This window comes from Meleagris gallopavo, chromosome 6, assembly GCF_905368555.1.
Source record: "Meleagris gallopavo chromosome 6, MGAL_WU_HG_1.1, whole genome shotgun sequence".
NCBI lineage: Eukaryota > Metazoa > Chordata > Aves > Galliformes > Phasianidae > Meleagris > Meleagris gallopavo.
In genome coordinates, this window is record NC_139409.1 from 45,601,027 (window position 1) to 45,616,370 (window position 15,344).

Below are 15,344 nucleotides of genomic sequence, written 5' to 3' on the forward strand. Positions count from 1 at the left end.
AATAGAAGCCAACGTAACCATCCTGTCTGATCAAATGACAGCTGTTCCTTCTCTCCCTGGAAATGAGGAAGGAAACTCTGAGTAAGCCTCACGACGCCGTGCTGCATAGGATGCATTGCAAAACTCTCCAGGTGATGCAGTGGGAGTGATGGTGATGCAGGGAGTATCCTTTCAAACCCCAGTAAATAGCCACAGAAGCATCTGCCTTGATTAAATGGATCTGCTAGGAGGGCTCAGTTGGCTGGACCAGGGAACAACATTCTTTTAAATATAGTCACCTTTATTCTGGTGACAACAGCTGTGGCTTTACTTCATGTTCCCTGCACCATCATCTTTGTGCCCACCATGCTCTTGGTGATCAGGGGTACTGATGTTTGTGATCTCCTTTATAAAGTTTTGTTCTTTCTCCACTTTTTCCACTCTTAGGTGAAGAAAAGCAGGATACTAAAACCAGATCTCAGCATCTTGAAGGATGATGTGGTCATCTGAGTTCAGACTGAATCACCCAACAAATCCTTCCAAATTTCAGTACTGCTTCTGTCTGAACCAGTAGAACATATTTAAGGGTTTTCTTTATATACCTTAAACACAATGGTGATGAATAGTCATATCCCTTCTTGGAGGATCTGGGGGAGGTGTGAGAGGAGCAAAGATGTATAACTAGGCACACTGCAAAGCGGGGCCCTTTTCCTAGGTGCAGTAGAGCCACCCAATCATCAACACACTCTGGGGGCCCCAGACAGTTATTATTTCTTTCTTCCTTTGGTGCTGTTGCCCTAGATGGTTTAAAAGTAGGTTAAAAGAAGTCCAGTTAATTGAGCTTTACAACTGTTGACAAGTGCCTATGTAGATGGTGTTTGCATGACCCAGAACAATACAGGCCCTCCAAATGGCTTTCCCTGCCCTGCAATCTGCAGAGCTGAGTTTAGATGGGTACAAAAACTTAGGCATATTTATGTCTGAAAGCCTGAATAAATAGCTGGAAGAGCAATATCTTGAAGATGACTAAATAAGAAAACTCTATCAAGCACCGAAAGTCCTTTGAGCTGGAAGAAAGCAGTCAGGGGAAGTGCCACATATCCTTTGTCCTATTCTTATTTTTTTCCATGGATCTCTCATGGACACTATTCTTATACACATTCTGCATATAAGATACATTCATCAGTCCAGTCCTGAAAAGGGTCTGAGTATGGATTTATATGATTTATATAACACCACCTCTGGAGATGGGCTGCCCCACAGGAGTGTATAAACCACCCTGCATGCTGGCCTTATGGACACTGTGAACACTGGTCAGCCTGTCCCCACCTCTTGGGATGGTGGAGACATGCTGCTCAGGGTACAAGTGTGTGCAGCAGTAGTCTTGCTACAGCCCCTTTAGATGGATCTTGGGGCATCAGTGATAACAAATATGTCAAGGTAGCCCTCAGGACTTTAGTCAACAAATGAACCTACTGCAGATGACACAGTGGGGATGCAGCATTTTCATTTATTCCCGTGCATCTAAGTAGGCATGCTGATGGCTTCCAGTTTAAATATCTGTGTACATTGCCTGTGAGGGTACCTGCAGGCCTGGGAAAATGAGCAGCAGTGATTTATCAGATCTTATACAAACGCAGTCTTTGTGTTGGCAGGTGGGGATACTCAGATATTAGCAGTGAGAGGACAGAAAGGATGAGTCTGAATAAGAAGAGTCCAAAGAGGAACAGGAAGCCTGTTCTCCTGTGATTACAGTGGGTTACATGTCCAGGCGTTTGCATGCATTATCTGAATTATTCGGGAGAAGCTTGAGGCTACAGGAGTTAAAGCCAACGATTTCCATATCAAAGGGCTTTTTGAGAAAGTATCAGAACAGACATTTCTCTCTCTAAGTGTTTTGGGTGCTTTTTTTTTCCTTTCTTCCAGAGATCAGACAGAGTAACGGCTTAATCTTCTCAAAGAAGCCTTGATAATTTGTTAAGCAAAAATTTGGCTTTGGGATGAGGTTCATAACTTACAGCCATTGGTGGCACACCTTGAGCAAACAAGAAACGCCCAGATTCAGAAAAAGGAGATAGTTTCTGTCATTTTCAGGGGGAAATTGTCTTCTAAAATAAACGATACTTTCAGCGTTTATTATTGTGATTGCTGAAAACTAAGAAAGCTGTACTTTAAAGTCTGAGCCACACCATCTGGTTCTGTCACTTCTCAGTGCCCTAAGCATTTGTCCAGAGAGAGCACATTTCTTTTCTCCTTTCTTCTATCTCCTTTTTCATTCTGCCCAGATGCATTACCTTAGATTTCCTTGCACTGAATCTATGTGCATAAGACATTTGTTTGCCTTCTCTCTCAATCTGTCGCTGTGATTCTGAACATCACCTAGGCTGGACTGGCAAGTCCAAAGTTCACCTTGTCAGAAAAATTATTCACCTTAATTCATATTCATTCTCCTTAATCATGATGTGTAAGGAATAAAATTGGTCCTAAGGATGTTCATAGTGCTATTTCACTGCTTGTTTGTCATCACCAAAGACCATTTTCATGTCAATTTACTCATCTGCTTCTCAATTCTCATGTACAGGGAAATTACGGTGATAAGGTAAAGCTGTTATCTATTGATAAAAATGGCTTAGAGCAGCCCTTGTATACACATTTTTTTAACTGCATGGTTCTTCAGTTGAGTGAATCTCCTTGAATAAGACCTTTTTTTCTTGCTTAACAACTTGAGAAGCACTCTGAAGATCAATTTTTTTTGCAAAGACCCCTCAGTTGTTCTGTTCTTCAGGTGAGGATCCACAGATACCTCTATGTCTTTGGAAATAAATTAACTTTAGTGAGAAGATGATACTGCTTCACCCATTTTTGTCTCTAGGCTGTCTCTGAGTGCTGAAGCAGTGTGTTTCCAGCTGTGAGCAATTTCTGAAGCCAGGAAGAAACAAAGCTTAATGAAGCTCCAGCTACATAATTCTTGCGGTGGTCATAGTGATGAAGATATTGCCAGCATTGTGCAGCTCATACTTCCATCAATAATACTTGTTACTTTCTGCAAAAGAGCTCACTGTTGCAGAGAATTTGGTTGATGCTTTCCCTGTGCTGTGCACGGCTTTCATCTAGGTTTGTGTCCAGACATGAGGCATCACTGCCACAAGATCCTCATCCAATGCAGGTCTGCCTGCTAGGCGTTGCTCATAGATACTAACACAGAATCTGCGGAATTGCAAGCCACACAGCTGTATCAGAGGAGGTCTGCTCACAAGTTACTCTGTTTCCATGGAAAGCAGCTTGGTTACAAGGAGTTAAACAGGTCCTGTACAGCCATCTCACCAGCAGAAACTGGATATTCTCAGTTCTCTTTCTATCGTCCTGGACTAAATTAAAATTGGTTTTCTGTAGGCCGCAGGAGTCCTTATTGCAGTGATATGTCCAAAATACGGAATGGAATTTGAATCATTCTTTTTGCTCCAAGTGAGTCGCTGTGGTGGGATTTCAGTTTTACTGTTAATCAATACAGCCTAGCAATATGCAGCAGCGTGAGGAGAAGCAGATGATGTGGTATGTCCTTAACAGCAACCAGGACTTTCTTGATAAAAGGGTGTTTAACCTGAATTGGCTGTCACAGATGCAGTAGGGCTTCACAAACTAGCAAATGCATCAACACGTTGTACAGGCTTGATGTTTCCGTTTGACTTTCATTGGTGAAAAAATCTAAAGGCTTGGAAGAGAAATAAACCACCCCAGCTTGAACAGAAAATACAATACAACTGCTCAGTAGGAAAACTACAGAGGCAGCCTACTGCTCTCAAGGATGAGGACAATTTTGTTGCCTTTCACCAGGAGTGCAGGGAAAGCTGAATGCTGCTGGGGGAGCATTAGCATTACTGGCTATTTTCTGTGAAGTGTTATGCCTGCAGTAGGGAACAATAAAATCAAAGCTGATGTCCAACAGAACAGCCAGGAGTATTTCATCTCCCTGGTATGGAAAATGCTGTGTTAAATGTAACAAGTACAAAAGTTTATTTGAAGGAAGGGTGGTCTTCAAGTGAGAGATTTGGCTTGGCAGTGCAGATATATCAAATGTCTTTCTAACTCTGCCTGATGCCATGGGCAAATCATTTAGTATCTGTGACCTTGGGTGTCATATCTGTAAAATTCTGACCTTATTTATTTGTTCTGCTGTCTTTGAAGGTGAACAGGGACTTCCTAAGTCTGAAATACACAACTCAGCAACAGATTCACCGTGTGTTTGAGGAATGCCCTAAGCAACTGCACTACACCTGTGGGATAGCTGTCCCTAGCGAACAGAAGAAAAGAAAACCTCTCCAAAATGAATAATCAGCACCTTCCTGAAAGACCTATGATTCTCTCTTTGGCTGCAGAGCAACTCAGGGCCACCACAGCAGTGATGGAGCCTGGAGCCATGGTGCCTCTCCATGGGCAGACTGCAGAAATGTTGCCTCCCAACATTCTCTTTTCCCAAATGACTGTGGAAGAAGAGAGAAAAGTACCATTTTCATCGGCGTTGCAATTCTCTGCGTAAGGAAACTGGAATGTTGCAGCCCAGCTCTTTGCCCCACATAGGCTGGCTGTCACACCCTGTGTGGCAAGCACATGGGTAATAGATTGCCTCCCTCCTCCCATCATCGAGAGATGGCAAAATGCTCACCGGAGTATATCCTCGCTCCATGAGCATCCCAGAGAGCCCTCACGGTCCAGACAAAAGGCTGAGGCCATGAAAAACACAGCAGATGCAAAATGCCTTCACTTCAGTCAGTTTGGTAAATTGCTTCTGTTTTGATGACCATGAAAAATATCTTTTTATGCTGGAAAATTATTAACTGAGTTGTGAGTTGCCATGGATGCAGCATTTGGTTTATTGCAGACTTTGTCTCGTACTGTGCAGGACTTCACTCTCAGCAATCTCCTGGGCTGATAAATATTGAATAAATCGGCCCACTCTTCCTCAAGAGTCAGAGGCAAAATTGCCACTCATTTAGACGTGTGGACTCAAGCTCATTATATTGCTTTCCTTTTTATTTTTTTTACAGCACTGATCACCCCTATTTTGGCAGTCTCCTGATTCTGTCTGGCAGGTCAGGTTTCCATTCGGGTATAAACAAATCTTCCAAACAATTTTAAAAAAAGGAAACTAAAAAATCTACCTACCCCTCTGTAAACCCACACTGAAAGCCCTTGTCCCTTGGAAGGGTTTTGGCTGGGACTCCATGGCGAGCACTCTCGTGAGTATATGGAAAACTGTAGAGAAATTGTCTCTGCATTGCAGTGAGGTAGTTGAAGGAATCAGAGTGATCTGCATATCCTGTGTTGTTTAGCTGCAGTAGTTTTCCAGGCAGCCACAGTGTCAGGAGCTGAATTGATGGTGCTGACAGATAAACGTTTTGAGAATTTCTTGGACTGACTATGGCTGCAATTACTGTAATGAAACAAAATTTGTCTCTGGCCCTCTCAGAAGTTATTTGCAAATAAATACGTAGGGATGGAGTATAAATCTTCAAAGCCAGTTGGCAATATTGCTAAAAAATTATGGAAATTGCCTAGTACTCCGTGTTTCTTCTTTCTTTTCTGAGGAAGGAGCTCTGCAGATGCACAGCCTTTTGTATAAATATTTTTTCTCAAGTGTTTCTTCATGATTAGACCACAAAAAAAGAAAAAGACTCTCAGCAATTCAGGGACACTCTTGAATTTGCAGCTGCTTTTCCTGGGCTCTAGTACAAGCCATCAGACTTTAATTCTCCTCTTTATCCACCTGAGCAATTCCAGACATGCAAGGACAGCTTGGACTGCAGTAGAGCATGGGAGCTGACCAGAGCAAGACCTGCTCTGTGAGATGCTCCACACTGGGAAGCCTGGGGCAGTTCTCATATAGCCCTGCTTCTTTGCATTGAATAAGATGTCTTGTGATACTTGCAATGGTAAGAACATCTCACCAGAATTCCTCATTTTCTCAAAAACTTTGAAGCTGGCTGCAGTCTGTGTCCCCCATCCTACTCAATTAAATGCCTGAAGGAGAGAACAAGGATAACATAGTGACTTGGCCAAAGTTGCTCTAAGTAGTGGTATCCAATGATATTATTTACTCAATTCTGACAGTTTATTTGACTTATTTTTAACAAGGAAACAGAGGAAAACATGGCATTTCAATCGTCCTCTTTGACTACCTATCTAGGGGTATACTGTGCGCAGTGCACAAGCACTAAGAAGTACCTGTGTCCTGTTCTATCCTATAATAAGTATCTCTATCCCAGCAGGATGAGCAGGATGTTCTTTGCAAGAGCCAGGATGAGGAATCTGGACTCACAGCTTCATGTGATTAAGGTTTTAACCCTTCAGATCCTGCTACACTTTCTTTTTCTTGACATCCTTCCAAAGGCATGCTGTCAATTGGAAACTGGGTATCTGAGACAGAGAGAATGAGACATGAATGTTGAGCAATGCTCAACACTGCTTTTTGCATCTTGGACTTCTCAAGCAAAAAAAAAAAAAAAAAATCTTTGCAAACTGGAAGCTTTTTGTCCTGCACTGGCAGAAGTTTTTCAAAAGTTACTGAAATTCAGGGAGAAAAAGTGGATTCAGGAAGAGAACACCACCACACCACCAGCACACAAAGGGCATCCCAAGGATTACTGGACCATACTGGGCTCAAGGCAAATCGAAATACTGTAGAAGGGCAAATGCCACTGGACAAAAAAATGGTGTGGATTTGACTTTAAATAAGATTTCATAAATCCAGGCTTTGAGAAGTGAGAGAGAACTGGGAGAATGAATCATCCCAAGCAATTTCAGGGTAGTTTACATAGTCTGACACTTTATGTCAAGCCACCCAGCTCTTCTATTTTTAGTATAACTAGAGATGAATCCAGAATGTGAGGATTAGTGGTAATACTTCCCAGCATTTGCAGATCTTCGGATAGAGATTTTTGGCTCATCTGTCAGCAAAGATTAGGTGCATTTGCAGAGTTTGGAAGCAGAAGTACTTAAGGTTTTCTCCAAGGTTCAGGTTGCATTGTGCTTCAAGGCTTTGGATCAGGAAATTTCTGACAAATCAAAACCGTAAGTATCAGACTTACAAGAACAAAGAATGAAAAGATTTCCACCTGATGATATGTTTTCTGTTATTCAGTAAAATGCAAAAACAGGATTAAAGCTACCACATGAAGTCCTGGGGTGAAGAAGCAATTAGCAATATACCGTTCTTCTTATTTCCTAATTGGGCTATACAATAGCTACATTTAATTGCACCAAAAATTTAGAAGTACAGAAGAATTTTCATAAGTAATCCCAGTTTATTTAAATGCAGTTTAATTTTATTTCTGTAAAGGTTTAGTTGCTCAAACTCTCATGGCCTTTTCTTAGGCTTACTTGGATTTGGACAGAGATTCCAAACACCTCAGGCAATATTGATCCTTCCATCAGTAAGACCTTGGTCTGCCATGCACAGCCGATGACTTTCACTGCTTTTCCCACTCTCTGTCTTTGAGTAAAATAATCTAACCTGTATAAATGAGGTAATGTGAAGACTGGTTTATACATGAAGACTGGTTCAGGGAGAAACACATTTTCTTTGCTTTCCCATTAAAACCATACATACTCTTGTTTTGCTGTGATTTTTTATTGCTGACAGAGTTGTTTGTTCACGGCATGAAGTAAGAGTGGTGTCCTTGACACAAAAGCAGTTTGTACTATCGAGGATTTTGCCTGGGAGCATTTTCTATTCTTCTTATTAAGCTGAGATGGCACAGAACAAACGCCAACTCCACCGTGGTGGTCACCTTTTCCTGCATCCTAATTTATGTTACCTGTGGGAAGCTACAGCAGGGAAAAGTACAAGTAAAGGGCAGAAGCCACTTCTGGCATCCCTGAACCAAATGACAGGCTTCACCCACATGCTAACTAGAGAAGATGACATGGGGTAATATAATCTTACAGAAATTTTTGGGAGACCAGTCAGAAAAAAAAAAAGTGCTTCCTCCAAGGTTTTTATTCAGATGATTTTACAGTCATTTCAAGTAATAACAAGACTGCTTTAACCTTGACTTGATTAAATGATTTCACTTCACTGCACTATACTCTTAACAAGCACATGTGTCAGAGCTGATTACATTTATACCCACAAAGTGAAGAATAAGTTCAAATTTATGGAATTTAATGAATATCCAGTTTCAACAAGAAAAAAAAAAGAGGTGGGAAAATAAGAAAGAAAGCAAAAAAGAGCATGGAAAAAACAACAAAACAACTCAAATCCCAGTTTGTGGCTTTGTCTGGGAGTCAGAGTATCTTATACATCCATACATCTAAAACAGCAGAAGCTTAGTTTCCACAGTATTTTGGCTCTACTTTGTGGATATATACGGGGGGTGATTGCTTTCGTATTGGAGGGAGGAGAAATTTACTTTTGGCATATTGTAAGGCATGGGAGATTTAAATGAGAATTACCTGGTTAAGAACCTATGGTCATGAGAGTCTCTTCAGAGTATGGAGGAAAAAGCTTCTTCAGTGCACTGTTCATCACCTTCTAAGATGGTTGTGTTGTCCACAGAGCAAGTAACACTGGATTAACATCAGATACTGTATAGCATATAAAACCTTTAACTGCTTTTGAAGAATTTATTTGTTTTTATAAATCAGCTTCTTCCAGTAGCAGTTCTTCAGGGCAGTTTTTCAGCAGGGAAAACTGCAGGTGTTCATCTGGAGGCCCCAACAAGAAGTTCGATGAGTTCCTCTGGAGTATCTCTGTGTAGGTGAAGGGACAGAAGAAAGTTCCTCTTGCACCTCATAACGTGAAGGGCTAGGAGAAAGCTCAGGAGCAATATCTCCATTGGGCTGTTACCATTTCTCCTCCAACAGTGAAAGCAAGTTACTCCAAAAGAGTTCAAGGAGCGTTTGGACAGTGCTCTGAGGCACATGGTCTGATTTTTAGATGGTTCTGTGTCAAGTCAGGAGTTGGACTCAGAGATCCTTATGGGTCACTTCCAACTTGGGATATTCTGTGATTCTATCACATTTGTCTGTGCCTGCGGGGTGGCAATACCCCACGTGGTGGCATGGGGCTTTGCCTTCCTCTGAGGTGCGTGCCATGGTAATCTTTGCCTTATCTCTCAGCACAACACAGCAATCTCAGGATTCACGAGCCATACGCAGGAGGACCCGTTGCCTTCTCTGTTCTCAAGAACAGATGCTCTCTTGCTCTAAGCTACAACATCCAGGCACTCCTCCATCCAATTCCAGGCCTTCCTCCCTTGATCTGCCACAATGTATAACTGCTACTTCCCCTCCCCTTGTTTTTCTTGGAAGAAACTCCCAACGAAAACTGAATGACCTGTTCTGAGTATACTTCTCCCTTGGAACTATTCCTACAAGACTGCATGGATGAATTTCTGCTAGATTGGCTTTATACTCCCCCAAGGCTATCTCAGCAACATTTTCAGAGATAAGCAACAGATAATCTGCATTGCATGCTACAAAATAATTTCCCTCTGAAAAGTAACAGCACAGCCCTCATATTCTTACAGAACTTGGGCTGGAAAAGCCTAATGCAAAATAATAACTGTGTCTCAGAGCTGCAGAATTGTCACAGGGGGCCCAGAGGATCTGCATGCCTTGGTGTTACCCATGTGGACAGTGCTGCCTCCTCTTAAGAACCTATTTGATACTCTTGCCTGGAGGCCAGGACCCACTCACTGAAGCAAATGCACTTAGAAAGGTATCTGTAACCCTAAACAGTGGGAAACCACAGAGTCTTTTATTATAATAACAACCATTACTGTAACTATTTAACTAATTTCTGTCCTTCAGCACCTATTATGAGGGTTTTGGCACATGCAATAGCAAGGATCTATTTCACTGCTATATTTGCCAGTCAAAATATATACTGAGGATGCTGATATTTAAAATCAAGCGTGTAAAACTGCCATCATCTGTCTAAATTTAAGATACAGATATATTATGTAGTAAATATTTGCAATCAGTAGAACTGAATTCTTGAAACTGAATCTGATGCCTTCTTTTGCTGCCCCACAAGATGACTCTAGTACAAATAAAAGGGTTGGCCAAACAGAAGAAAGCAAGACATATTCGTTGTCACTAAATATAGGAAAACCCACGCACTAGCAGTCCAGTGGCTGAGGTTTGGCACGTTGAAGTATGTCAGGATAATTCAAGGTTATGGTTCCCTCAGCAGCAGTATTTCAGTCACAGCTCATGTATGTAATCAGATATAAAAGTTTGTGTCTCATACTGCGATACAAAATGCTACAGATGCCCAAGGGGCTTTGAGTTATGATTTTTGCTGGAGTTAATTTGGTGCTGTTAGTAAAGTGATTCCTTTAAAGATGCAGTCAAGGTAACTTTTAATTTCCCCATTGCCATACTCTTAGGCCTTGTCAGCTGTAAGAAAAAATCGATGCTGCATAAATCTATGCTCGTGTAACTAGGTAGTAGCAGTGGAAGATGCACAGTTAGAAGGGCAGAAACATGACTAAAAATACTTAAAGCTTGGAGCTTGATAATATGTTGTCTTAAGGATCTCTCTTCCCTTTCCAGATGCTTAACCTCAACTGATGGAAAAGTATGAAAAGAGAACTATGGCCAAAAAAGAGAGAGACAAGACAGTTATTTGTCAAGTCTAACCATCATTTTTTTCTGCTGTTGTCTGACAGTTTCGTGGTTTCACTTTCCAAGAGCCTGCTGACATTTTTCACTCTCTAGCAAGCTATTGTCCATACAGTAATACAGAAATACTTTTCAGTTTATATAATTCATAATGTGGTTTAAAGAATTGTTCCATCTAGGGTTTCTCCTGGGAGAAATACCTAACCACAAAGCCAGGGGGAAGCACTCTAACACTAATGTAGCTGGCATTATTGCCCCATGTTCAGGATGCTGTAGACTGGTTTCTCACATAGTGATAGATCCTAGTCCTTCTTGCTCTCTTTCCTTGCTCTCCCTCCCTCTTGAATATAATGCTGATAGTAACTGGAATCAGGAAAATCAAATGTTGTTCATAAGAACATATAGCAATAGGCTGAGAAAACCTGTTTAATTTAATCCTTCTGATTGGTTGTTTTATACGTGACAGATGTACTCAGTGTAACGACCCAGACATGAGCGCATTTCTCAAAAAAGCAACAAGATCCATGCAGTTTCATTAGCAGAGACACAACAGATGTTCTGTGAAATTTAGATTTTTGAAAAGCAACTGGGATTTCTTGGTAAAGCTCATGTTTCCAACAGATAGAAGAGGACAGCAAACCTCCTACCACTACTGTACAATCCTTCATCTGTTGCTAACTGTAGCGGCTGGTGTTTTACATATTGCATTTCATCCACAGAGCCAAACAGCAGTGGGTATGAGTTACTCTCTGTAGTCCCAACTCAATACATGCAGTAACTGGAAAGCAGTGGTTCTATAAAACTGAAGACGGAAGCCTGTCTTTGTGGACTTCACCAGGGACAAAATGTCATGCCCTACTTAAACAGCTGCAGCTATATTTTCACGTGTGTATTACAGAGGCCTGTTTTCTTGTTTCCAAAAAAAGGAGCAAGTTCACAGACCTACTGGGAGCTGCAAGCACTTCATGTCTTTGGAAAGTAGGTCATTACTATGTTCGTACCTAATCTGAGGTAGCCAAGGTTTCAGCACTGCCCCGATTGCTATAGCAAATACTATGCAGCAGATGAGTGAGAATACCAGCTCGGTATCTCATTTTGCAGTCCCTGTCATTGGTAAACTGTTTGTCATTGGTCAATGTTTTCTGCTGGATACTGATGCAGAGAGAATCTGAACTGACTCTTCTTGATTTTTCTGTGAATCAATATATATTTTCTCCTTAAGAAAGTACCTAAGCATTACTGCATCCATGTTGAAAGATAGTTTAATCGTGCTTCTGCTCAGAGCACTATCACAGCCACTGAAACAAAAGACATTCCTTTTTTGTAATGAGGATTTTGTGACTCCTTTGTCTTCTCCCCTGTCTGTCTGAGCTGATCACCCCCTTGTTATCTGAGATGGTGAGTCTCAGCTGATATAGCAATTGCTGTGTGGGTCCACTCTCATCCCTCCTTCTAAAAGCATTGTTATTCTGCATCTGCATCTCTCCTCTATCAGTCTGCTGCTCACAGCTTGGGAAATTCCCACTGCACAGCAGTCCTGAGGCACAGATTTATGAGAAACACAGAAAATCCAAAAAGAGCGTCCTATGCAGTGATACATTCCTAGAACTGAGTCTCAAACTGAATGACACGGTTTTTGTTCACAATTACGACTGAACAATTATCAACTCTCAGGTGTGGATCCACAAGGATGCTCTGGTTATAATCAGTGCAGAGATTCAGGCTGCACCTCAAGTGAGTGGTCAGCATTTCCCACAGTATACCTTGGGAACACAGTTTTATGAGCATCCAGGCTACCGTGTTTTTGCACATGCTGCAGCTCCCTTACAGCTCATAGACTTGAGCTTCTGTCTAGAGAAAAATGTTGATCAGGGAAACACTGGGCCAGAGGCAGACTAATGACATAAGAGCTATGTTGGGACCAAAGTATGTACTCAAATATTGAAGATCAGACAGACCTCTTCAAAAGGCAAACAGGCATCAAAATCTGTAGGCTTCAGATCAATAAGAGAGAAATCCATCTGAGTGCTTTCCTGCAAGTAACCCCCATACCTAACTTGGTCAGCCAGCTGAGGAACACAAGCACATTTTACTTCTGTCCTAGGACTGGGGCTTAGGCCACCAGAAGATATTTTACCAGTGGTTCTTTGGCCCTACCATAAAGCCCTGTTGCCAAAATAATTTGAAATGGAGAAACATGTTCTCTAAATTAATTTAGCCAATTAAGTGCTGGTTCAGATAGAAGTCAGTGCCTCATGTAAAAGATACACGAAAATAGGAGGAATTAAATGAGTCATAAAAGTATAGAAGGTGAGAAGGAGCATCCAAGTGAAACCCAAATGTTTGTGAGGCCATTTCTGTTGAGACATTAGCAGGGATGAACTGAGAACCAACAGGAGTAGGGTGAGGAAGATTGTGGCTATTTAGTTGTACGGCCATAACCATGATGAAGAGCTGCACCTTTTTTGATTCCCTCTGTGTAATGAATATCTGAACAGTAGCCCAAGGATAAGATGGGCTCCTTGCAGCTTTGATGACCCTTCATCCGTCTCAGGTCACCAAGAGGACCCACTGTGCAGCTTCATCCTATTTTATAGAACAATACAGCAATATAAAGGCTCTTCTCAGGAGAATGAAATGACTTTCAGTGCTAAAGGAAGAGTATGGTAAGCAATGTGAGAAAGTGTCCTGCCAGCCTTCTGTGCTCAATGGAAGCCAAGGCGAGGCATTAATAGTCTTGGTGTTGAGAATCTGTAAATTATCCACGTTCAAACAGATAAGAATTGCAAGCCAGCATTGCTAATGCTGCCAAGGGCAGTTGCATGAACCCAGTCAAAGAGTTTGTACACTTCATTTGTTCATGAGCAACAATGGAAGAAAAACCTGCAGGCAGCAGGCTGCAGAGTTCCCATTTTCTGTTAGCACCTAATGCTGCATTGTCTGCTTCTGATTACTTCAACCTCATACAGTGGTAGTGCTGAACAGTGCAACCCTGTGTGCTTGGAGAATTCAGGGTTAGGAAGTTGTTTAAGAGCAAATAAATCCAGTGCACATGAGGATCTCATACAGTGGTGTTTTTCCACAATTAATTACATTTTGCTTAGTGAAATTTGAGCAGGGAAATAAACACTTAACACAGCCATCATTTATCACTGAATATATAGTCAAAACCTAAAAGCGGTCAACCAGTACAAGTTAAAAAAACACTATGGCATATAAAAGAAACCTATCCAATGAAAGTTATTTGACAGTGGTGGGAAATGTTCCTCCTGAATCCTTGGAGACATGGAAAGCTAGCAGGGGGGTGGGAGGCAGGCATTGCCAATGAAAGGAGTGGGACCCACTGAGAGACTCACAGAGCAAAGGGCAGCTTACAGGGAGTTTCTCCCATTTGTCAGAGATTAACAGCAGAAAGCAGGAGGGTGCTTGTTAGAAAATCCTAGCAAAAAGTAAAATGCTTTTCCTTGTATGGTACGTTGCCAATATCCCTACCTATCCATCTCTCTGTCTCCAGGCAACTGCTGTGGACAAAATGTGCCACCAATTTGCAATTCAGAGCTTCGTCCCTCAGTGACCACAGACTGGTAGTGGTGATGACCCGAATGGTGACCAAGAGGGGCAGTCGGGCATATTGCAAGACTGTTGCCTTTGGAGGATCTGGAAATAGGTTTCGAGTTCACCCTGGAATTCAGAAGTATTTTGGAAAAGAATGTTGATGTAGGACTGTCAATACTGTGGGTATCTTTGCAACTGCAGTCAGCCAGTTTTCCAGAACCTGATGCAGGCAGACTGCTGGCATTCCTGAGTTAGGTGAGAGGCAGCTGAATCATTTGTGCTCTGCGCTGTGGTTGATAGAGCAATGGATACTGACCTTGAAGTCAAAGATAGTTCTGCCAGTCTTTCTATGACACATAACAGAAAAGGAGTTCAAGACCACTGGGGACAGGAGCACTAAAAGTAAGTGTTTCTCTTTCTGCAGCAAGAGAGAACAGAAGGTTTCTGCTGTCACTTTTCATTAAACTGCAAAGTGGTATTTTTGTGCACTCAGTAAACATGAGCATTTCTTCTTTTCTGCCTGTGGTCTTTGAATAGGTATAAAACTCGGGTAGATCAGTTCCCAGGAGAGATACAGTCTAAAATATTTTTCCAAGAACCATCAAAAAAGTGTATTCAATAAATGCCCTTCATGATGTACATATACATACTGGGATGAAAAGCAGGAATTTTAGCCCAGGCGTGTATTCTGCCTGTGCTGGAAAATCCTGCGGATTAAAAATTGCCTGAGTACTCTTCAAAATTTTGAGCTTTTACGGAGTTCTCCATCGCATTTATTCCCCACCTACACCATCAACAGAATAGTCTGCAAGGACTCTTCCTGCTACTGCTCTTCTTTGCTTGTTGCTTTCCTTTTGAGATATTGCCTTGTTCACTGATGCCTTCATTGAGTCTGACCTATAGTTTGCAGTGGGCTGTGTGAAACTGGGACCTGCAGCTGGTGCTGTGCAGTCAATGCTCTGGAACTGGAATCCCTGGAGACCCTTTTGAATCACTGACTTTCTCCTCCTCTGGCTGCACCAGAGGATAGACGAGGCCACCAAACCTCCTCCTTCCACGTTTAAGCTGCATGGAAATGAAGTGCTCCATGCCACATAACTTACTGTGAAATCTCCCTAATGTGACTTGAAATCTAGGTGCTCCTCTGAAATACACTCCTATCACCAACAGTTTTGGTGCAATGC

At 41.9% G+C, this 15,344-nt stretch overlaps 1 protein-coding gene across 2 annotated transcripts in view; it reads left to right on the forward strand.

Annotated features, from left to right (window-relative positions):
- The window catches only part of LOC146544162 (uncharacterized), a 58,597-nt gene extending 50,871 nt beyond the window's left edge, over nucleotides 1–7,726 (forward strand). For both annotated transcript variants that reach the window (XM_085226587.1, XM_085226586.1), the window contains exon 5: nucleotides 4,165–7,726. In XM_085226587.1, the coding sequence (XP_085082713.1) occupies nucleotides 4,165–4,311 (147 nt within the window). In that variant the 3' untranslated portion in view covers nucleotides 4,312–7,726. The remainder of the gene's footprint in view (nucleotides 1–4,164) is intronic.
- Nucleotides 7,727–15,344: the final 7,618 nt, after the last annotated feature.